This window comes from Botryllus schlosseri, chromosome 3 (genome assembly GCF_051294905.1).
Source record: "Botryllus schlosseri isolate E-star chromosome 3, Bs_hap1, whole genome shotgun sequence".
NCBI classification, from domain to species: Eukaryota; Metazoa; Chordata; class Ascidiacea; order Stolidobranchia; family Styelidae; genus Botryllus; species Botryllus schlosseri.
In genome coordinates this window covers 34721259-34746191 of record NC_137238.1, presented here as the reverse complement: position 1 = coordinate 34746191, position 24933 = coordinate 34721259, and the positions used below count along the sequence as shown (strand labels likewise).

The following is a 24933-nucleotide window of genomic DNA, read 5'->3' as shown; positions in this document are numbered from 1 at the left end:
GATGCTAACTTATCTCCAAACTCTTTTCTACTTTCAAAGTTGGTAGTTTTGTCTAACAAACTGGCAAGTAGAGGTGGATGTGGTCTATTCGAATATCAAAATAAAATTATACAATATATTCATATTGAAATAAGCTCGAATATTGTCGGCTTGCACTCGTCATGGGAAATAGTTGACAACTATAAGAGAATTGGAAAACATTGTATATCAACAATCTATCACCAAATATGACATCACCGGCATGAAATTTAGAATAACGAGGCGAAGAGATTGCCTAATCTCAATGTACTATGGTACACGAACTGCTTCTGTTAACGCGAACTAGGTTGGCGTATTTTGATAAAAGTTGATTCCAAAGCACACAAATGAAAGAGTGAACGGCCTTTTCCGAGAACTCGTCTCGTAAATTTTTCGCACAACCATTAGAATTGTGAATTGTCAATCAAATGTTTGCCGAATGGCGGAATTCAAGCTTCAAGGGATGAATCAAGCAGTTGTGCTATGCACGCGTACTGCTGTTGTTATATTAATCTGATCGGAATAGGAATGGCAGTAAACTGTTCATTGTTCAAGCTTTGTTAAACTACTAACCATGATGCGATTAAGTAGGATTTTCCCAAAAGAATTGAGTTATCATCAGGCAGAGTCTATTTCACGCTGTTCTTATGACCATTTCATTCGTATAATCGATGCAAACTTACCTCAAAATTACATTGCTAAAATGTAAAGAGCAGTTTTACCTAAAAACTATTCAAGCGACAGCGTAATTAGTCTAAAAATATCACCTCCCGAGTAACTAATGCAAGTGGAAAGCCTGCTTAAGTACTGTTTTAAATCCTAGTCACCGTAAATATTATTTTACTTCCGGACGGCAATACTTAAATGCCTACGCTACGAATCGCAGCGGGTTGTCCGGTAGACGCTGAGCGAACCACAAGAAACACGCGCAGGCGTGGATGAGCGCTAAAAGCCTAAGCGAGTCAACGCACGGCTCACGCTCGTCAGTGGCGCAATAGCCCACTGTAGTATATTGCGGTCGGGAGAAACTGTCGTGTTCATACCATATCGAAAAAAATTCAGCAAGCGTCCGCGCCATAGACTTCCCTTTTCTCTTGGGACTTGTGACTTGTAGTTGAGTAGAAATTGACGTCGTTATTTCTACTTGGGCAATAAACGCTAACTACTTCGACCACGTATACTAGGGTTACCATATTTCAGCAACCCAAATTCCGGACACTCTTTAGCGCCCACTAGTGGATTTCAGAATGAGTTATGACGTCACACCAGCAAAGCTTTGCTCATAGACCAGAGGTGGTAACGATCCGGTTCAGGAGTATGTAGCTGTGCGTTATGTAACCGGGACCGATCACACATGTTTTTAGCCCCCTTCCGCCCAAATAAGCAATGATTTTGAGCCCACACTATAGGGTAATCTATGTCACTTGCCGGTGCGCAACACGGAGCTTTATAGAAAAAACACGTCCAGTGGTTTCCAACCTTTTATGAGCGCGACTCCATCTCCAATGTGAAAATGTTCCGTGATCCAGATCAAATATGACGAGCTGATTACTAAAAGAAGGCAGCACCTTGTCTAGACTTACTCACGGGCTATTTTGGAAGCTGATTACGTTCAACATATTCGTAAACCTCAGAATAAAGGCAAACGACCCCCCACCCCGTTTGGAACCACTATCTTTGAATAAAGCATTTAGGCGGCCTTAGCGATTTCTAGGAATATACCGTTCTCCTATAATTGCGATTATAATTGGGCTTATTCCAGTAAATGAAGATTGTTTTTATTTATCCTTTATTGCAGTTTTTGCGAGGGTGGTAGTCTCCAGATTAAAATTAATAAATGTGATAGTAAATCGCGCGCGGCGCGAATAAAAATATCATGCATCAGCATAAATATTCCCTCAAAAATATTGTTTTTATGCTGATTCACGAAAAAGTTATGAGCCTACGTCAAGTCTTCAAAATTCCGGACATTTGGCATATTTTAGTAATTCCTCCCTGACGCTAGTTTGAAGAGTGAAAATCCGGACATGTCCGGGAAATTCCGGACGTATGGCAACCCTAACGTATACAAATATATGAGTTTTAGTGGAATTGTGTGGCCTTCAGGCAGACATACTGCGAGCAAACTACTTGAGTGCGTCAATCAGTCGCTTCATCGATATCCGCATACTCACCGTATATGTTATTTTACGTATGTTCTGGTATATATATTTAGCACAACTATCGTCAAGATCGGGTTGTCCGCTAGACTCGAGCGAACCGAACAGTATAGGCACGGACCGACGGGACCGCGACGCTGCATCTGACTAACCTTCTATGCGGGAGGTTATTCAGCTGCAGACACGCGCTCTCCCCCGTCCGTTTACCTACTACATACCCACCATGCAGGTTTTCACCGTATGGTTACACTAGGGTCAGCAAATCCCAGCAATCGTCTATGCATTCGACTTCTCCCTTTGTTTTACCGTACCGTTTTAGTGCTGACGACCAGTATGTGCGAAATTTAAGACTTTTTAAACAATATTCGTGAACTTTCGACAGTACGATATCTACATCGATTCCCTCTTTCAGAACTACGGACGGACAAAGCAAGGGCTGTTCATTTGTCAAGCTCTAGTCTGCGGCCGCAGCCAAAGCCGCCATCGAAGCGATCCACGGAAAACTCACCATGCCGGTACGAGTTTTCGGTCTCCATGCTTTAACCATAAAAGTTTTCATGGAATGCGACAAATTCCTTCTAATAACAGATCTATTAATAGGTCACTAACCTACGGTGTGAACCAGTATCTCGGCGGCTATCCGACAGTAGTCGAGTATGTCCACATTCAAGTCGAAATACAAGCAATTTTTATTGAATGAATAGGCCTGCTGGTCAGTGGTCACTGGTCAGCCCTCCAGTGTACACATATCGATCTCGTCTTCCGTCACATGCCACCTCATATTGTATAGGCTTACCATATTTTGGAAATCTAAAAAGAGGACACTTATTCAGAAATTTGACACTTGCAAAACCGGAGAAGAATTCTCAAAAACTGGTGAATTTTTCCCACTTTGTGATCGGTTGACTAAAAAAAATGTCATATTTCCGCCCAGAGCTAAAATAACCGTTCTTCACTCCAAAATACCCGCCGGAGCGTCAGTTCAGAGCTAATTTACGGCATATCACTCGCAATTTGGTCTAAATCTGACCTAAATTTTCAAAAAAGAGGACAAAATCTCAAAAAAGAGGACAAGAGGGGCGTCCTCTGAGGCCACTTTCAAAAAAGTCAAAAAGAGGACGTATGGTAACCCTAATATTGTAGCTTGTCCTTTTATATTATTTTCCGTTACTTTTCAGTCTGTGTGCAATGTGCATGCCTCTTATTTACATCGCTTGGGCCTGGCCCTGGTCAAAATTAAAGGAATGTATCACACGATGTCACAAACTCGACAACAGGGTTTAACAGCTCAAGCCGGACTAAGTGGTTATCAGTTGTGAATGAAATGTTACGATTATGACAGGATTCGAGGAGAAAACTCTCAGTAAAGAATCCACGTGAACGTCGGTTAGATTTGAACGCAGCTTTGTCTCGGTAATGGTCATGTTCGTAAATGTTTGCTCGCAGATGAATGTAGACCCGCGGGTCACATCATCATGTCAGACCTGAAACTGTCTGCGGGCCGGATGTTACCCGCCCCTGGCCTAGGACCAGGTGGGTGTCTGACTTTAAAAGACTACTCCACTCGACACATTCCCATCTTTTCATTTTATCGCAGTCTTGAGGCGTTTGGAAATAATTTAATTTCTATTTACACTGATACGGTTAGATGTGCAACTTTAATCGACACACTTGAATAATCAGAGAGGTCTAGGCTACTGTTGAGCCGGCTAAAAGCAGCATATAATTGGTAGTTCTATAGCTATAGCCACCCGACCGCTAAACTTTGATAAAACAGGTCTGAACCGAAAGCCAGTGTCGCATGGATTCCGAAAATACAAAATAAAATATAGTCGTTAAAATGGAACCACCCCGAAATAGCCGGCAAATCCTGAAAACCGGCATTAACAGTTAGTATAGTCTAATGCAGTCGCTTTTTGGGGGGCGATAAAGATATGTCAAGCTTGAGGGGGCGATGGGTCAAAAAAGTTGGCGAACTTTTGCTATAGAAATTTTCGTTTTCATTTTTTCCTATGTTGCAGATATAGAACTATACAAACTATAGGTTCTCATGAATCCTTCACTAAAATGTATTCAGGGCGCGTCCTCCAGCATCGTGGTGAAGCTAGCGGACACGGATAGAGAACGCACGGTCCGCAAGATGAACCAAATCGCCAACAGCTACGGCCCGGTCGCCCTGCAGCTTTCTCCGTACGGCTCCGCCATTCCACAGGTGAATATGGATGTACCTCGCTGTGAAATATCACTAGTGTAAATGTCTGGTTGTGACCAAGTCACAAGGTTCTGAGTCACAAGTCAGTCTTACTTTCGTAGTTTCGACTCAAGTCAGGTCGAGTCATTTTCAATTCCTCACCGAGTCAAGTCAGGGTGTAACGTGTCGAGTCCGAGTCATAGTGTTTACTGTTCAGGATCGAGCTCAACTCACTTCTGTGACACTCTTGGGTGATATCAAAGGCCACGGATTAATAATATACTCCTTTTCTTCCTCTAAACATGTTTAATCAAACCGATAAAAGGCTGTTTCACGGCCTATTTCTAAAATATCGCTCCTGATACACAAGAATTCAATCTAGTAATATCGAATGCCTCGCGTCATACGACTTGGCTGAGACATGAGCATGCGCAAATACGCCTTAATAATGCCGAATTCTTAATATAACCATCTGCGACAGATTAATAACACATCCTAGCCAAATATAAACGGATGTTGCAATAGATTTGGTTGAAATCATGGAAATTTATCGCATGCTGGTGGAAGCACACTCGTATTTTGTGCAGATTTCAAGAATATACAGTTCTAGCTTTGAATACATTTTATTCATCTCAATGCTCGCTAAATTTATTGCGTTATGTCACATCAATGTACGAGTCTGCCGTATCAATTATTGAGGCTAATTTCTATCCGCGTTGCAGATGGCGCACCATCAACTGATAGCTGCGGCTCCCAACGTTATTCCAACAGCGGGTTGGTCGCCAATGACAGCGCTGGCTGCTACTACACCTACACTGGCGCACTTAACGCCGGGATCAGCGGTCATGCAGACAGGAACGGGTGGGTATCGTAGTCTTTTTACTCTCTAAATTGTAACTTTGACATGTCCAACCGCGCAGTAAACGTGATTAGGATACTATAAGCAGCCATAAAGTCCTGGTGTACAGCTATAGTGCCCAAGTACTATGATACGGCGTACATATACTCTGCAATAGTGCCTAAGCACTATGGTGCAATATACTGTACACGACCAGACCGTGTGTTTTAGTTAACGAATACCACCTATCACAACACACCAATGACAATAACTCTAATTTTATTCACGCAGAAGAATGGTGTATTACAGGCCCCCAGCAGATCACCAGTATACAGAGCACGCCGCAAAGTCCAGCGACACCCATCACTACTTTAAGCCTCGTTCCATCGCAAGTACTAGACCAAGGCTCTCCGTTTTCCAGCGCACAGGAAGCCATGTACCCTTTACAGGCGTGCCCAGGTACGATATGCTACCCTTAATAATTCCTAATCTAGGTTGATTTATGTAGTGTAAAAATTTGCTGGACCCCGAGCTGTACACAGAGGCAGAGTTCCACAACTGAAAAATGTTCAGCTTTACAGAATCAAATTAAAATTTGGATGATAGCTACACAGTATTTTTTCAAATTAGATTAGAAGGAAAATTACTGAATTCGCAGAAATCCGGAAATTGAATTAAAATACTCAATTAGAAAGAAGCGCAACAAAAAGCAAATTCAGTTCATATCAGACATGGGGTGATTACTTCATGAATGTAATCGATTGCGATTACGATTACTTCCGAATGACGCGATTACGATTACGATTACAGCAAAATCAGGAAGTAGTCGATTACGATTACATTGGAAAAGTAATCACGATTACTCACGATTACATTTATTTTGCATCTTAGAAGTTATATGTGAAGACAATATATGGATTGCGCTGAAAAAGCCTACCTTCCTTTAAAAAAGATGCGTCATTTGCTTGTTACGTCATAATATACCCATTGGCCATTTTTATAGCGGACGATTTATCACATCCAACGATTTGCATTCTTGCCAGGTCCATGACTGCCGCACCCCAAATTTCCCAATATGGTAGGAAGCGAGCTCGAAAGGGACTCAAAAGTATTTCGTAAACCAACATAAATTATAAAGTAATATCGAGAGATTTAATGAACTTGAAAATTCTAACCTTGATTTCGAAATTCATACGTCTCCCCCTCAACATAATGAAGCACACATAATTTATAGTAGGGTTGCATTTAAAACAAGTGGTTGTTTAAACACTTTGTTTAAAACAGTGGTTCCCAACCTTTTTGTCTTCATTCCCCACTTAAGATTTATTCCGAGTCTTCATTCCCCACTACCCAAAACTATCGTAGTATTTCCTTTCAACTATTGCCATTGCGGAGCAGCTATTTGTTTGTTTGAGTACGCAAGACGCAACCACACCAGTACGCAAGGCAATCGCCTATAACTACAGCATAAAAGCTAATGTGAACCGATACCGGAAACCCTCAAAATTAAGCGAATTCCTTATTTCACGTGATACTGGTCTTGCTCGATGCGCTTGTGACGCCATCATTGGTTATCCAGAGATATTATGAGTTTTTGTGAACAACACGCAATACAATTTTCACTATACATACATTCCATAGCAGTTAACTAGTAACGGTAATTGTTCATGTGTCTCCGTCAATATGTAGACTATCCTGTATACAATGTTCAACAAATGCGTCTATTCCCCACCCGAAACCATTAAATTCCCCACCAGTGGGGAATTCCCCACCGTTTGGGAACCACTGGTTTAAAAGATGTTTTAAACAGTGTTTTAAACAAAGGCTTTAAAAAAATAGTGTTTTTTAAGTCGTAAAATTATGCCATAATTGTGTAAGTGCTTTCCAAAAACATATTTAATGAGCCTACGGACAATTACCACCCAATATAGCCGACGTACATCGATATAGGATGGCTGAACCCCTCGAAATAGTCGGTTCAACAGTTTTAGTACAGATTATTCGTCAAAGGAGCTATATTTACCCTGTATTTTCAATTGTCTGAGTCAAACCACATTGGTGACGTCATGGCTTAAAAAAAACAAAAACAAAAACATGTTTTAAACACGGGGCTTGTTTTAAACTTGTTTGCTTTAAATTGATTTTTGTTTTAAATGCAACCCTGATTTATAGTATTAGGCATTTAGGCTCCAGTCAATACCGTGCCACGACACACCAAAAGACATATCCAGTTTCAACCAACACGCGAGTTCACGAAGTGTGCTACTAATGCAAGAGCGTGGCCGAAACTTAAGGTAGCCATTAGGTGTCCATTGTCAATAGCCGAAGCTGGGTGGTCGTGACTAATAGTGAGGTCCTTCCAATCTGAGCCCACAATGCAAATGCCACCCGGGCACCCACAGAGCATTAAAGACATTAGCCTACAATTTGTATGTGCGTCTCTAGAAAGTTTTTCATATAGTCTGCTACGATTTGGATACAACAATATATTTTGATATATAACAGACCGGAGATCATGAATTGACAACATACACTAAAGCAGGGGTCTCAAACTCAAATGTGTTCGCGGGCCAATTTCCTAGTTTCTGATGACCCCGCGGGCCGCAGCATCAATAATAGGGATAGTTGATGCAAAATTTTAAAGTAGGCCTTATTTGACAGACATTGTATACAGGTATTTCACAAACATCGTGGAAATGTAATTGACTATTATATTATTAACTTGACACGGAAAAAAAAAATCACGTTTTAAAATATTTGAATAAAATTGATTTTGTGGCGAGCGTAATCTTTTTAATTAATGAGTTATAGACATCATACGAGAGGGATGCATCATGACATCGTAAAACTGTCGGGTTATTATATTGCAGTTAGTGGAACTTTGACCTGCCACGATTTCATGTAGAATATGTTAAAATGTACTGGAAATTGATCTGATATTAGAGCATTTGAGCGGTGTGGCCCAATCCCGGTTTTGATATAGTCGTGATAAGTATAAGCTATTGTTATTGCCAAAGTCAAATTACATAAGCTGATTTAATTTGTCTATTTTAAACAAGATTGTTAAGATTTCAGTGATTTTTATAGTAGTTTTAGGATGAACTTCAAGTTCTTATATCTAAAAAGAATATGCCACTTGAATATATTGTTGATTACTTGAAATTCTAAAATGCCGCGGGCCGCGTGTTTGAGACCTCTGCTCTAAAGTAACTATAACAAGATACCAGACGTTATAATTAGGAATTACGTGCCCCCAGCTCTACAGGTAAATCTGACCATCGGGGGCAGAGAGAGGATAAAAATTTAATAATAATATAATGCAATTCCCAATATTATTGACGAAATTCAGTTTTCACCCCATGGGTGCCAAAGACCAACGTTTGGATTGGGGGAAGAATTGCTGTTTTGGTCCTGATTCTAGTTACAACCCACGCTAACATGATATATATCGCTATGACGGCAGGTCCCAATGTCGAGTAAAGAATTGTGAAATAACGATTTGCGCCCGTTTCAAGTAGAGTCATATCAGAATAACTTGATACAGATAATGTACTGCAAGGTGCCGTTACGAGAAACGGCAAAAACGGCTCGGTTACGATATATATCAGCAGCTGTTGATTTTTAATGCTTCGTTGCGTAAACCGTAATTTTTTATTTGATGAGTACAAAATTTCAAATCTTTGTTCGGTGTACGTACTACATAGGCGTACTGCTCGCCAAGCAGCTACAGTCAAACTGCGTTTAACTAACCATAACCAAACATCATTACACAAGTTACCATTTTAAACTAGGCAGAGTGGTAATTAATTATCTTGCTGCGAGGTACTGCCGTGTGGAACAACCTGATATACAGCGCGGGTGTTCTTGCAATCACACTAATGTACGTACATCGAATATCTATTTAATGTGGACACTTCTTACGCAATGACTAGCAAAGCTAATAGCCTACTTCTCACGTAATAATGAGCAATGGCATTTGAAAATCAGACGTTTGTGCTATCACGAACCTGGTATAATATCTATTCCTTGTTCACGAATGTTCAGTTTATGTCATAGTCATCGTACAAATAAAAAGTAATCGTTCTTTCACAAAGAAATCGATTAGATATGGGAAGTAGTCGATTACGATTACGATTACTTCGGAATTTTATCGAATGTAATCGATTGCGATTACGATTACTTGAAAATGCTGTAATCGTCGTAATCGATTACGATTACTAATCGCGATTACCCCATGTCTGGTTCATATCAAGCCAGACGGCATTCTCATAAGCGCGAGGATGACAACTTTCTGGACAGCAAACGTGGCTTCTTTCGCACTATACACTTCTCCTGTAGCATTTCGAGGAAACCATAGAATTAGATTAGAATTTAAATCAGAACCTTGAAACCTTTCACAAATTATATTTGAATTCAATTACCGACATTTCACTCTAATTTGTCTAACTAGATAATTAAAATTATCTAGTGGACTATTTGAACTACTTACACAGATGGCTATGCTTTTAAACTACTTTCATTTCTACTTGAACTGTTTTAGGGCTAACTGCTTACCTTTCAAGATTTGTATTTTGAGTACTCAAATAGGCTTTTGACTATACTTTCACTACAGACTCCCGTGTTAATGTTTTTAAACTATACTTCCACTTTTACTTAACAGTTGTTAAGCAAAACCACAAACTTTTGAGACTTCAAAATTTTGTCTAAAGCGTGAAGTAGTTTAGGGGGATGCTTGCATCCCCTTTGTGAATATAATTATAATGCCAACTATTGGCGAGACATCCCGTGTATTTGAATATAATTTCTGAAATTTCACTTCGTTGTAGTGTCGATAATCATTTGCTTTCATGGCGAAGATACATCACACCATTTCAAAAGAGTAGTCATCAGTCACCCCTGAGTTTTTTTTACTTTAACAAAGTACTTACTTGTTTACTTTCAGATCGTCATTTTCTACTTCTACTTCTACTTCTACCTGTAATTGAGTAGAAGTTAACTGAATTACCTATATCTCTACCTCAGTACCAACGATGGCTACTTTGACTTCCTCTGGTTTCAGTGCAACTGGATAATATTGTTCACCCCTTTTCAGCTCCGACCCCACCGACAATAGAAATGGTCCAGGCCCCAGCCTACCCACAACAACCTTACACAGGTTAGTGCGCAAATTGATGAATATAAAGCAGTAGGCCTACTTTGCAAACTTATGTAGGTAAAGAGTAAATAGATTTTTGAGAGTCAAGTGTTGATTCTTACCCACGAATTTCGCATGAGACATTGTGACTTCTCTACTGGAACTACAATATCTTCCAATATCTGCTTCGAAGTTTTACCGGACCGCGAACGGAAGCGGCTGAGAACCATTAGGCTATAAATTTCGGTTCAGGAGAAATGTTCCGCTTTCATGCCTTTTAGCATCGCCCCTATATTCAATCGAGTTTTATTCCTGCTATTTTACCTAATAGATAAATCAAACCGAGTAGATGATGTTGTGTTTGCAATTGAAATTTGAAAATATCGTTCATAATCGTTAAATCCTAATACCTATACTCCTTCATAAGTTTGATCTCATCGAGCTAACCTAACACCCTTCCGTTTCAGTTGTGTACATGCCGTCTGGTCAGTACGCTCAAATCCCGACCCAAAATCTCACGCAATCACAGCTCACATCACTGTCTCCAGCCCAAGCCGCACCGGCAGCAGTCGGAAACCCCACAGCACCACAGAAAGAAGGTAACTAACCCTTATCGAAGCCCGGGAGAATGGAACAGTCTGAATGTGTTCCGTTTTGTGTGACAGGTCCCGAAGGATGTAATTTGTTTATCTATCATTTGCCCGCCGAGTTTGAAGACCAGGACTTGGCCAACGCGTTTCAGCGCTTCGGCACTGTCATTTCCGCGAAAGTATTTATTGATAGAGCCACCAGCCAGAGCAAGTGCTTCGGTAGGCATTGATTGATTAATGGCGGAATTGAACCAACCTTTTTTGTTTTGTTTCCGTCTCTCGCATTGCGTTTTCCGCGAGCGCTTCGTTGATAGTGACGACATCAATGCAGCCCTTTTTCAATAGGAATACATTTCATATCAATTGCATGTTGAAGTTCTGTACCTCGAAGAAGCATTTCCGCCTCTTGGATTGCGTTCTTCGCTCGCGCTTAATCAATTACTCTCGTTTCTACAATAAAATGAATGTCATATGTCAGATCGATGTATGTTTCATTGAATCGTTCGAATTAATCAATCCTTGTTTGAGACACAAGTCTGGACGTCTGTCAGTGTCAATGGTCCAGCCAATTGATGTCGTTCAATTGTTTATGCTCAACATGTGATGTAATCTTCCGAATGCATTTCCAAAATTTTCTCCAAATCAACCTGAAGATTTGATATCCAGATTTGTCTAGACAGCTTCTATCCGCAAATAGAGTGGATACTGAAATTCCAAAGTGCTAAAGTACGAATTCGTGGAATTTTTTAGACAAAAATAGAATATCCCAATTGATTTAAGCTGCTAGTTTCTCCAACTTCTTTACGGTTATGGGAAAATGCTTGACTGCCAACCTTCTCCTTAACTCTTGGTGTATCAATATCTCTATTGTACATGCTTTAGTAGCTTCCACTGGCAAAGTACCCGAGACACTTTACTTCTTATTATTGTGTACTTCTAGTAAATCTGTTTATGATTTAATTTGGCCAGTGTCACTTCATTTATCGCAATCCTTTTACTTTCGATCCAGGCTTTGTTAGCTTCGACAACAGCGGCAGCGCACAGGCCGCGATCCAGGGCATGAACGGCTATCAAATCGGCCCCAAGAGACTCAAGGTACAGCTGAAAAGACCCAAGGAACAAAGCAGACCTTACTAATAAACTATATCACACAATATCCCTTCTTCACAAAGGTAAGGACTTTTAACCACGATAATGTATCGATCTCTATCAGCGCCAAAGACGCGACTGCATAATTGAAATTTATTTTAGCGTTATTGGGAAACATATCCAGGGGTGAGGTATATACTGTGTGTGTCTACAAATGAAAGGGCACATGAGAAATTGATCGATTAAGGGGCGCAATAAATCAATTATGGAAAGGAAGGGAAATACACTCCACAAAAATGGCATTTTATATGCATTGACCTCACAGCGGCTGTAAAGTTCATTTTGCCTCTACCCAAAGGTTCCTGGTCACGCCCCTTTACGATTCAAAGGCTCGGCATATGTAGATCTGCCCCATCTATGAGGTTACAACCAGTTATTCCAGTAACTATGAACTAAATTCCCACATAGGTAGATCCCACTAAACTCTTCAGCATTACGCTAATATTTTACAGTGAACAGTAGTTCTTAGAAACCGCGGGCTTTGTTTGTCTTGTTAAGAATGTAGAGGGCCTAAAAGTGATATGACCTACCAATACTTTCGAAAAATAATGATATATCGACGAGAATGGGCTGTCATTCTAAGTGTCAGGTGTTGATATCGACCGCTCCTGCCCAACCAAGCTCCTGACTCCGGTTATTTTTATTTCGCCAGTCGAGATTTGGCTGTGAATATCTGGGAAAGCGCCACGTAGCGACATAAAGTGCTGAGAGAGGTGCCACGGGTCTGTTGCTGGATGTGTAACCATGATAACAATGTAGTGTCGTGTTGGATAGCATCAATTCTTATTTTTGTCATTCTGTTGGTACCTGTGAACATGCAAGCTGGTCCTCGCGTCAATTCATGATCATATTCTAGGCTATAAGACACCCAAATGAACTAAAAATGCTAAGGTAATTTACCGTTTATAATTCTAGAAATATCACCGGTTATAAGTTTTTCTTGGCTCACATAATATGGTCGCTAGCCGTTGTCCTCAATTCTCATATTTGAAAAGATATGACTGTTTTGTTAACAAAAACCAATGATATTATTTGTACCACCTTCCCTTTTCACTTCATGGACACTGGATAAAAGCAAGGAAACAATTCTTTTGTAGTAAATAAATACTGGATTGCATAAAAACATCAATCGTTATCCTGATGAAGTCACAGATTGCCCGTATATGTACAAAAAATAAAGGTGATATCCAGACCTGGTATTGATCGCCATGCTAAACTGCGCTAAATCTCATTTGAACGAATCCGTCGTATAACATCAATAACGTCAGTTCAGAGTTGGGGCACCGTCTTTCTTAAATTTAGACTTATGGCTATATAAACCACAACCAAGTGTCAATCTTATATTATGCTTAATATAGGCCAGGCTTTTTAAGACTGGGACCATAGACCCCTTGCGGTCCGCGGCCAGTTTTAAGGGGTCCATGAAAGGTCAATGTTGAAATGTCCCCAATAAAACTACATTGTCCTTTATCTGTCCTTATTTTTTGACTTGCAATCTTATTTATGTTCAGCGCTCACTCACAGGTCACAAACTAAGGCAGTGGTCTGTTTAGACTAAGACGTATGGGGCCCTGATAAGTGATGATCTTTTTGTCATCAGCTTCCCAAGGAGGTCCACGGATACGCCAAAAGAAATTTAGGGGTCCGCACTTATCAAAAAGTTAAGAAACACTGTTCTAGGTCCTGTCACGATCACCAACGCTTGCATGTTCACACGGCTGCGATTAGTTTGTATTGAGCGACAGTGGAAATCGGTTGTATATATAGTGGAGTACATTGCGTATCGTTGAGCGTTAGTGGCCGGTAATTCTATTTTCTTTTCAATTCCGTTCTATAGGCGTTTGTCGATGTTCTATGTTCTACTGCTGTCAGTGTGTCGTGCCAAACAGTGTGTTCAGTTTGAATGAACGTAATGTCGCCGCGTAGAGGTGTTATTTAATTGGTCATCCTTTTAATTTGCGTACACCTGTGTAGCTGTCGATTGCGGACACCATAGCAGTCGTTCTGGGACTGCTATCATAATGGAGTGCATGCCCGTGGGCGATGCTACACCTACAGAAACCTTACCTGTTGACGATTCGGGCCGGGCCCAATGATTCCAGTACGAATTGTACTGATTAAAGCCGAGTAGTGATAGATTTTTTTTAGTATTGAAGTTATACTCTCCTCTCCACTAAGATGTAATTTATCAACGAGAAATACAGTTTCAGAACTATTTTAATTGAAGCCTTGTCACAACATACGAAACATGCAGTACAGAGCACGTTAATGGAAATGGCATTTATATCAAGTAATGATCGAGCTACAGCGTTGTCACAAAGTCAATGAAATAGGTATAATCGAAAAAATACCAATTAATCGTTAATGTATTGTAAAACTGGCATTAATGTCTTTGCGGTCGCATAAGAGGTGCATATCTGAGCGTTCCACATTATCCGTACTCTATAACGGCGTAACAAGTGATGCTTGAATACTGCTAGACTTGACTTGAAGCTTAATACTCGATTTTTCCCGCGTCGTATACACGATATGTCCATCCTCAAGATTACCGGACCACGACTGACCTATCGATCTCGCTTCCAATGACATGCCGCCCTATTTCTTGTCGCTTTCTTTTCTATACTGTATTCTTTACTTTCATTCAGTGTGCATGCCTCCTCTTTACTACGCCTAGGCCAAGGTGGGTGTCCGATTCCATTGACAAATCCAAGTCGCTTCGACATCTTCCTGTCTATTCATTGTATCGCATTTTTTGTGGTGTATTGAACTGATAAAATTGCTAATAAACCAATGATGATGATGATGATGATGAAAATGCCATTTCACCGATAACTTCACGTACGACTTATCTCGTTTTCAGCCGGGATTCACATCCTTAAAATATGAATAATTTCATGGCAAACTCGAAATAAACACACGGCTTATCATCATCAGAGCCTTCAGAGGTTATCAGTATCGGAGAACTCTACCTTTTCTAAGTATACGGAAGCATAGCGTTCGTTTAGTCGCGCCACGTGCTCTGGTGGTTGTAATTTTAGACTAATTTCGCTTCTGCGTGAACAGTTCTCCAAGCAAAACCGCTTGTTTCTTAACTTTGTATTTTGTAGAAGTAGAAATCAGTTTTGGGACAAGTTTTCAGCAGTTTTATCTGTGAAATAGTCATAAAAACCGCGTGAAATAGATATCACAGATCCTACCTGTAACGTCATTATTCACTTTACGCTGAGTTACCATATTTTGGGCTCTGGAAAGGACGACACGTTTCACAAATCCCAAAAGTTCGATTACCGGACAATAAAACTGCTGATTCTAAAGTTTTTACCGGAGATCATATTGTGTTGACTAAAAAAAAGAGCATTTTCCGACTCGACTCCCGAATGACCCACTTTATAATAAAACTGTTGTGGCGTTGACTAAAAAATAAAGGCCCTTTTCCGGTCCTGCTACCGAAAGACCCACTCGAACATCAACTTTTCAGATTTCGCGTCATTTGGGACGTTTTTGATTGTGCCTGTCCATTAGCGTGACTGTCAAAGCTATAAAGGAGGACGAATACCCTAAATGGAGGACATTTAGGCGTCCTCGGCGGACATTTTCGATTTGCTGAAAAAGGAGTTCATATGGTAACCCTGCGATATGACAGTCGTGTAGACGCATCTTGCAATTTCGACAGTACCCAGCACTGATCAACTGCAAAAGTATACAAATCCTTCCCAAAATCCATATTTCGACGCTAAAAACTAAGCACATTGAAGACTTTTCATTGTCAACTTCACTTGGACAGGACAATGCTACTATACTAATTCTAGTGTTGAGTAGAAATTTAGAGAGTCGCACCCACTTCTACCACGCTAACTACGTTGACCACCTTTGGTTATCGTTATAACTTCTTTAAATGCGTAGTTAGATCCATGTGTCATCCATTGACAAAGCATCTGCGCATTCCAGTGATTCAACCGTCTTTTAACTCTTTCCCGATTCAATTCAGACTGAAAGCAACTTCAAAGTGTCCAGAAGATATTCGACACAGAGCTGCGAAAGGTTTCACGACACGTAATTATTATTAACAACAGCCGGTACTACCGATTTATTAATACTTTTCATTACTATTTACTTATTAAGCAATGATATATTATTAAGCGTATCTTCTGCTAGAGATATGTGCTTTTGGAAAGGTTGCAAGGTTTAGTTTACCGAACTCGTGCGTACTATTACAACAGGCAAAACTATCCTATATAAACAAACCATATGAAATGACTAAATACTTTTTGATATCACTGACCTAACTCTACACTGCTATATGTAGCAAAGCCTAATAAATTTTATGAATATCACTACATCGACGAATCGAATAGACCGTATTTCGTGCAATGCATATTTATAGCTTCGTGCTGGGAAACAAACATTCCTATTTTATGTGCTATACCTTACTTGGAATCATCGATTTACATTACAAAGTTGCATTTTGCCGGCGAGTGGACCAATGTTATTTTATCACCAATTTTTCTAACGCTGTACGGACAATGATGTACGGGCTTACTTGCGGAAAGCATCTTATATGTACATATGTAAATACACACGGTTAATCGACGCGATTTCAAGGAATTTGTTTGGAGGCCTGCAATTTCAAGCCAGACTCCGCAGAACTGGGGTTCCGGGACATTAGCTCGCTTGTGCAATTTGCGAATATTTACTAATCACGATTCCGATACTTCTCAAATACACATATGACGCATAGAATGATTGTTTTTGGTATTGGGACGAATAGGGTGGAATGGAGTCGGGGAATATAACAGAGAAGACGGTTCTAATGGAAGTTAAATATAGATACACAGTTACACACACTGTCACGGTGAAGCCGAAAACTGAATACTACAGTGTCTTGATTCGCACGTGCGAGGGGCGCAGTTGGTTAAACACTGCAGTCACGACACCAATGGTTACTGGTTCGAGTCTCGGCTCTGCCATGTTTCTATGTGTCGGAGGTTTATCTGGGCTCCTCATCGCCGATCCCGCTGTATATACAGCGCCTTGAAAAGCCCAGAGAAAGAGAGAGCCGAACTCCCGAAAGATGGCATCAAAAGACTAAGTTGCGGGCGCATGAAAATCGAGAGAGACTAAGCCCATTTACATGGCCGTTTGGGTCAGCTTCGAAGCTGACTCGTCAATCCGACTCTCTCGTTTTTGAAAAAGAGAAAAAGGCAGACGGCTTCAATCCGTCTTGAGCTCAATCCGTTCCGCAGAGTCGCTTGGAGACGGCTTGAACATTACCGGTACTTGAAAACGAATCCAGACTGCAGCAACATACCAACATTCCGTGTTCATATTTCACGAAACCGGCACGTATTTCAACTGGGTGAATATAAAAGCTCTATCAGTACATGATACTGCTTTTCTAATATGCACGGGGTCTCATTTGTTCAGCGTCACAACGTATGAAGCGAATACAGCCACAATATAACTTGCTCAACTCACTATCAGAAAGAATATATACACGGTGTATTTGGTCATTCTAGAATTGTGTCGAAGTATTTCTGGATATCTCAACTGCCGTAGCATATTCCCGAGCTGAATCCCAATCTGCTGTGTATCACTCGAGATGCGAGAAACATGACCATGTAAACTCGATCACTTTGGCAAGCCGTCTCATGACGTCACTCCAAGACGACTTGGCTTCAAGACGACTTGACCATGTAAATGGGCTTACTGATGGTGGAAGAGCGCGTGCATGGAAGTCGTCCGTAATCTGGCGAAAATGACCGTAAAAGACCGTTGAAATTACTGAAATTGATGTACTGGGCGCAAATGACCTTATAGGCGATAAGCGCCAAAGTTGTGCGAATAAAACAAACAAAACAAACACACGTGCGCTATTCAAACCAATTACTATTACATTATGAATCGTTTGCGCTTCGTTGCATCTCATGACGTTATTTCTACTTTATAAGATGCTAATATCATCATTTATTAACCTTGGCTGTCAGTTCAAAATGCTACAAGACTGCAGTACAACGAAAAGTTTGGAGTTCAAATGTTACTTTAGAGTGTATCAATCTGCCGCACACACATATGTCGCCTAATTTACCTTATCAAGCACAAGCAGTGTATATATTGTGAGCGAAGATGTAGAAATTTAATTGCACACATTTGACTCTTAAATTTCTCCTCATATCCTGGTCCGGACGTAATCAATAAATAATCAGCGGTAATATTATTTGCATCATGAGATCAAGACACTGATGTTTACGATGGGATATACACAAAACATTGCGATGCAATAATAAACAGATCGGGGTTGTCGAAAAGATCAGTACGATCTATTTAACAATCACATCGGCCTGCTGATAATAAATCCGCATAATTGTGGAACAAAATTCGAAACAATAGGAATTTTTAATGTTGGAATGATTCGTAAATCCGAAGAGTCGGTTCGTATATTCAAATCCTTTCTTTACAAGTAGAGTGACTGATGAATACGCATCACATATACGGGCCAAAGCGCCAGATGCCCGCAGTATAGGATATGGATTTCGTCACTGCGTTGTTTTGCAGGGTATTATGCGATTTACTAAAACGAACAACAACCATCAAATTTTTATATTACTACAACCGGTAATTCATAGCGAACGGAAATGAGATCGACATCAAGGTAACCCAAACCGCACACACTCATAAAGTCAAACCTACCAATACTGTGAACAAAGGAGGCGACATTAGAATTAAACGGCCGTTTACTCTGTACAATCATGTACAAGTTTTACGCTACCTTTGATCCCAACGCTAATCGGTATTTCCGACGGAGGAGCATGGAAAATGAAACTGCGAATTTTATCGGCTTGTGACACTGAAATCTGTTACCATGGACCCATCTACATTTTACAGACTGAATCTTTTAGTTCGAATTAGCACAGTGTTCTGAGTCTAGTCTAATTAATGTTATTGGAGTAAGAGAGAGAGAGAGAGAGAGAGAGAGAGAGAGAGAGAGAGAGAGAGAGAGAGAGAGAGAGAGAGAGAGTGTCATTATTTTCATCCGACCAAAATACATAAAAACCAGACGGCAATGATGGTGGTACAGAAACTATGCATGTACAGAGCACACTGCACAGTATTCGGTATTAGATAGGAATGATCGATAAGACCGTGAAGGTCATCTAGTCTGATCACACGAGTTTCAAACAGGTACACTTGACTCTAAACAGTCTGGAAAAGAAAAAGTAAACGATGGTAGCAAATGATCAATGAAGAAATGTCTGGACAAGGTAGGACAACAGTGTTAATATAACGACAAGAGACGAGTAGGCCTACATTCAATGTTTGGAAGCACATTTTTCTTTCAATTGATCTCAATTGTTATGTGTTCTGTCATTTGCAGTAGTGCATTAACGATGTGATCTGTAATTTACCGCACAGACGACAAAAAACTATTCGTTATTCAAGTTGAAATACAAGCAATTTCCACTGAATGAATATTAGTCAGCCGTCACCAGACCCCGATCTGATATATCAACCTCGCCTATCATCGACACATGCGTCATTCATTTTGATCTCTAATTGTTTTATGTTATACCTTATTTCTTTCCATTCACTGTGTATTGTGTATGTGTCTTATTTAACATCGCCTATGCCCAGTTGGGTGTCTGATTTCAAAGACTGCTCTAGATCGTGTCGTCATCTTCCTGTCTTTTTATTGTATCACAGTCTTGTGGTGTCTGAAACGAGGAAAATATTAATAAAATGATACTGATACTATTTTTGATAAGTTAGGAAAATAACTGGATCATCGAAAAGTTCGCACCATTCTCGATCTGCAAATACATCAGTTTTGCTGACGTTGTTTGACTGTTGTATAATGGAATGGACACTGCCTGACTGCCAATAGCTTGCAGTAGACCGTTTGTTCAGTGTGTGATTGTGTTTACACTTTCGTAAAGGTAAAGGTATTGCATTAGTGCGTCAACAAGTTGCTTCATTGGCCTTGCATTATGCCTTATACTCACCGTAAATATTATTTTAAACCAATGCAAGTGTATTTATTATCGACGATTTCCGACGGAAGCGGGTTGTCCGGTAGGCCTGCTGCCGCGGACTGTTCGATATGGGGCGCCGTAGCGGAGGGAAGTGTGCGTTAAACTGGTTGATCGACTTGATCGACGGCCGCAGCACACCGTTATTCCCCCGGAGTTGTGCAGACTCCGACATGAATTTCAGAAGAAAAGCCTGACTGCTACGATTCATGTGCCTCTGACCAAAAGCGCGTCTAAAATGCGGCACCTACATGTTAGACTTCCCTTTTCACCACAAGCTCGTGAAGAAATTATGGGTCCGCGCTCGTCAAAAAGTTAAGAAGAACTGTTATAGGTCCTGCCGTGATATCACCAACGCTTGCATGTTCACACGGCTGCGATTAGTTTGTGTTGAGCTAAAGTGGAAATCGGTTGTATATATAGTGGAGTACATTGCGTCTCGTTGAGCGTTAGTGGCCGGTAATTCTCTTTTCTTTTCAATTCCGTTCTATATAGACGTTTCGCGTTTGTCGATGTTCTATGTTCTACTGCTGTCAGTGTGTCGTGCCAAACAGTGTGTTCAGTTTGAATGAACGTAATGTCGCCGCGTAGAGGTGTTACTTAACTCTTTCGACGCCGCGTATCCCCATATGTTCGCTTCCGATTGTCTTCAAAACGCCGCGTATCCCCATATGTTCGCTAAATCGAGAGAGGGTATTTTTATAGAATGTAAACGTTTACATTCTATAGTATTTTTGTCTCGAAAATCTGACATGCCGTTTTGCGTTCATGCCAGTCGGGGCATTGTGCGGTAATGAATTCAAAATTCGAGACTTGCTACTGAGAGGCAATTTCGCTCGATTACCTGTCTTTCCGCGACGGTAATGATTTTCAACAGATGCCAATACCTAAATACATTTTACATCATTATCACCAATCTTTAGCGACACATCGCGCGTTAAGGTAATATACGGGTCTACTGAAGCCACCAAGGCAGTACATGTACTGCGACAACCCAGACTTCACACCAATATATACGTATTTATTCAAGTTTTTCAACCGTAAAATTGCATCGGGAGATGACGAGGACTCAACGGTGACAAATAATTATGTTTTTGTGCAGATCGATGCTTGTAATCGTACACAAATGGGCTCCGTCGGTATGTTACTGCGCCAGAAAAACAAACTTCAGTACCGGTACTAGTAGAAGTCAAAATTTCGAACCATTATTGCTGATTTGACGTCACGATGATAACCTTGCAGCATCGACGGCCGAAGATCATGTCGGCAGCAGTATTTCACGAAGGTTCTAAACTAGGTTTACCATACGTCCTCTTTTAGGGATTTTTTCCTTTTATGAAAATTTGGGTCAGATTTAGAGCAAATTGCGAGTGATATGCCGTAAATTACCACAGAAATGACGCTCCGGCGGGTATTTCGGAGTGAAAAACGGTTACTTTTGCTCTGGGCGGAAAGATGACCTTTTTTTTAGTCATCCACCTAGCAATGCGGGAAGAAAAACAGTATTTTGAGCTCTGAGCGGGAAAGATGACCTTTTTTTTAGACAACCGATCGCAAAGAAATTCACCGGTTTTTGAGAATTCTTCTCCGGTTTTGCAAGTCTCCTTTTTTGCAAGTGTCCTCTTTTTAGATTTCCAAAATATGGTAAGCCTATTCTAAAACTCCGCATTGCCATCGAAAAGGAATTAACGATTTAAGGATAATATATTATCAATATATAATATAATAAGAATATTCTGTGAAATTTACAACGTCACAGCTAATCTATGTACCATAGAAACACCAACAAAACCCATACCTTGGCAGCAGCGCGCCTGAAATCAGCAAAACTTCAGTTCGTACCGAAGCCTGTCCTAGCAACACGACAGCATCAATCAAGGCACGTTACGTATCATTAGATAGATATGGTTTGCGGCTACAATACGGACGTAGGTACGTCTCGGTAACTAAGGTAGCGACGAAGTTACGATCGGTTAAAATTGGGGTTATTTCGTGAAAATCACGGCGTTATGAGGACAATCGTCAAATTTAGCTCGGCTTCGAACGAGTTTTAATTGATCATCCTTCTAATTTACGTACACCTATGTAGCTGTCGATTGCGGACAGCTTGGCAGTCGTTCTGGGACTGCTATCATAATGAATTGCGTACCAGTGGGCGATGCTAAACCTACACAAACCTTACCTGTTTACGATTCGGGCCGGGCCCAATGATTCGAGTACAAATTGTACTGATTAAAGTCGAGTAGTAATATAATATTTTTTTAGTATTGAAGTTATACTCTCCTTTTCACTAAGATGTTATTTGTCAACGAAAAATACCGTTTCAGATCTATTTTCATTGAAGCCTTGAAACCTCAATTGATCGTGGAATTTCTATCAAGTAGTGATCAAGCCACAGCTTTATCACAAAGTCAATGAAATAGGTATAATCGAAAAAAAACAATTAATCTTTAATGTAATGTAAAACTGGCATTATTGTCTTTGCGGTCGCATAAGAGGTGCATATCTGAACGTTCCATATCATCCATACTCTATAACGGCGTAACAAGTGATGCTTGAATAGTAGACTTAATATTCCATTTTTTCACGTCCTATACACGATATGAAAACCATTTCACAGATCACTTCGCGTACGACTTATCTCGTGTTCAACCGGGATTCACATCCTTAAAATATGAATAATTTCATGGCAAACTCGAAATAAACACACGGCTTATTATCATCAGAGTTTATCAATATCGAATAATCTCTACCTTTTCTAAGTATACTGAAGCATAACGTTCGTTTAGTCGCGCCACGTGCTCTGGTGGTTTTAATTTTAGACTAATTTCACTTCTGCTTGAAGAGTTCTTCAAGCAAAATAGCTTGTATCTTAACTTTGGATTTTGTAGAAGTAGAAAGCAGTTTTAAGACAAGTTTTCAGCAGTTTTATCTGTGAAATAGTCATAAAAACCGCGTGAAATAGATATCACAGATCCCACCTGTAACGTCATGAGTCACTTTATGTTGGGTTACAATATTTTTAGGCTCCTGAAAGGAGGACGTGTTTCACAAATACAAAAATTCGATTATCGGACAAGAAAACTTGCTGATTCTAAAGTTTTTACCTTAAATCCTATTGTGTCGACTAAACAAAGAGCATTTTTTCCGACTCAACTTCCGAATGACCCACTTTTTAATAATAATACTGCTGTGGTGTTGACTAAAAAATGTCATTTTCCCAGTCCTGCTACCGAAAGATCCACTCGAACATCCACTTTACAGATTTCGCGTCATTTGGGGCGTTTTTGATTGTGCCTGTCCATTAGCGTGGCTGTCAAAGCTACAATGGAGGACGAATTCCCCAAATGGAGGACATTTAGCCGTCCTCGGCGGACATTTTCGATTTGCTGAAAAAGAAGGACATATGGGTAACCTGCGATATGTCAGTCGTGACGAGGCATCTTGCAATTTCGAAAGTACCCAGCACTGATTAACTGCAAAAAGTATACAAATCCTTCCTAAAATCCACATTTCGACGCTAAAAACTAAGTACATTGAAGGCTATTCATTGTCAACTTCACTTGGACAACGCTACTACTAATCCTTCTTGTGATTGAGTAGAAATTTAGGGAGTCGCACCTACTTCTACTACGCTATCTATGTTGATCACCTTTGGTTATAGTCATAACGTCTTTCAAGGCGTAGGTAGTTAGATCCATATGCCATCCAATGACAAAGCATCTGCGCATTCCAGTGATTCAACTGTCTTCTAACTCTTTCCCGATTCACTTCAGACTGAAAGCAACTTCAAAGTGTCCAGAAGATAATCTACACAGAGCTGCGAAAGGTTTTACGACCCGTAATTATTATCACCAACAGCCGGTACTACCGATTTATTAATACTTTTCATTACTATTTACTTATTAAGCAATGATATATTATTAAGCGTTTCTTCTGCGAGAGATATGTGCTTTTGGAAATGTTGCAAGATTTAGTTTACCGAACTCGTGCGTACTATTACAACCCGCAATTTGATGTCACTGACCTAACTCTAAACTGATATATGTAGCAAAGCCTAATAAATTTTATGAATATCACTACATCGACGAATCGAATAGACTGTATTTCGTGCAATGGATATTTATAGCTTCGTGCTGGAAAACAAACATTCCTATTTTATGTGCTATACCTTACTTGGAATCATCGATCTAAGTTGCATTTTGCCGGCGAGTGGACCAATGTCTTTTTATCATCCAAGTTTTCTAACGCTGTACGGACAATGATGTACGGGCTTACTTGCGGAAAGCATCTTATATGTACATATGTAAATACACACGGTTAATCGACGCGATTTCAAGCAATTTTTTCGGAGGCCTGCGATTTCAAGCCAGACGCACAGAACTGGGGTTCCGGGACATTAGCTCGCTTGTGCAATCTGCGAATATTTACTAATCATGATTGCGATACTTCTCAAATACACATATGACGCATAGAAGACTTGTTTTTGTATTGGAACAAATGGGGTGGGAGGGGATCAGGAAGGTAATAGAAAATATACGGTAATAATTAATTGAAGGTATAGTGTCGAAGTCATGCCTAAAAAGAATACTCGAGTGTTTTGCATCACACATGCGCTATTCCAATTAATTACGGTTATATATTGAATCTTTTGAGCTTAGTTGCATCTCATGCAATCATCTCTACTCAGCTGGTAATATCAACATTTATTAACCTTGGCTGTCAGTTCCAAATGTCCTAAGACTGCAGTAGCGTACAACGAAAATTTGGGAGTTGAAATGACATTTTCGAGTGAATCAATCTATCGCACACACAAATACGCATGTACTT

General features: G+C 40.2%; 1 protein-coding gene across 9 annotated transcripts; it reads left to right on the top strand.

Annotated features, from left to right (window-relative positions):
- The first annotated feature begins 2534 nt into the window (after positions 1 to 2534).
- On the top strand, positions 2535 to 24582 carry LOC145435155 (CUGBP Elav-like family member 3-A). Of its 9 annotated transcripts, XR_013913723.1 has the most exons (11): positions 2535 to 2692; positions 4255 to 4389; positions 5091 to 5229; positions 5498 to 5665; positions 10299 to 10361; positions 10808 to 10939; positions 11006 to 11149; positions 11940 to 12102; positions 12732 to 12801; positions 16068 to 16120; positions 23933 to 24582. XR_013913723.1 is itself a non-coding variant. In XM_080312459.1 (9 exons), the coding sequence occupies exons 1-8, from the start codon at positions 2687 to 2689 to the stop codon at positions 12065 to 12067; spliced, it is 897 nt and encodes a 298-aa protein (XP_080168585.1). In that variant the 5' UTR covers positions 2535 to 2686; the 3' UTR covers positions 12068 to 12102; positions 23880 to 24582. The 9 variants fall into 9 exon arrangements, 5 of the variants coding, with proteins under 5 accessions (XP_080168585.1, XP_080168584.1, XP_080168581.1 ...); XR_013913720.1 differs by lacking the exon at positions 12732 to 12801; XR_013913721.1 differs by lacking the exon at positions 16068 to 16120 and having other exon boundaries at positions 23880 to 24582.
- Positions 24583 to 24933: the final 351 nt, after the last annotated feature.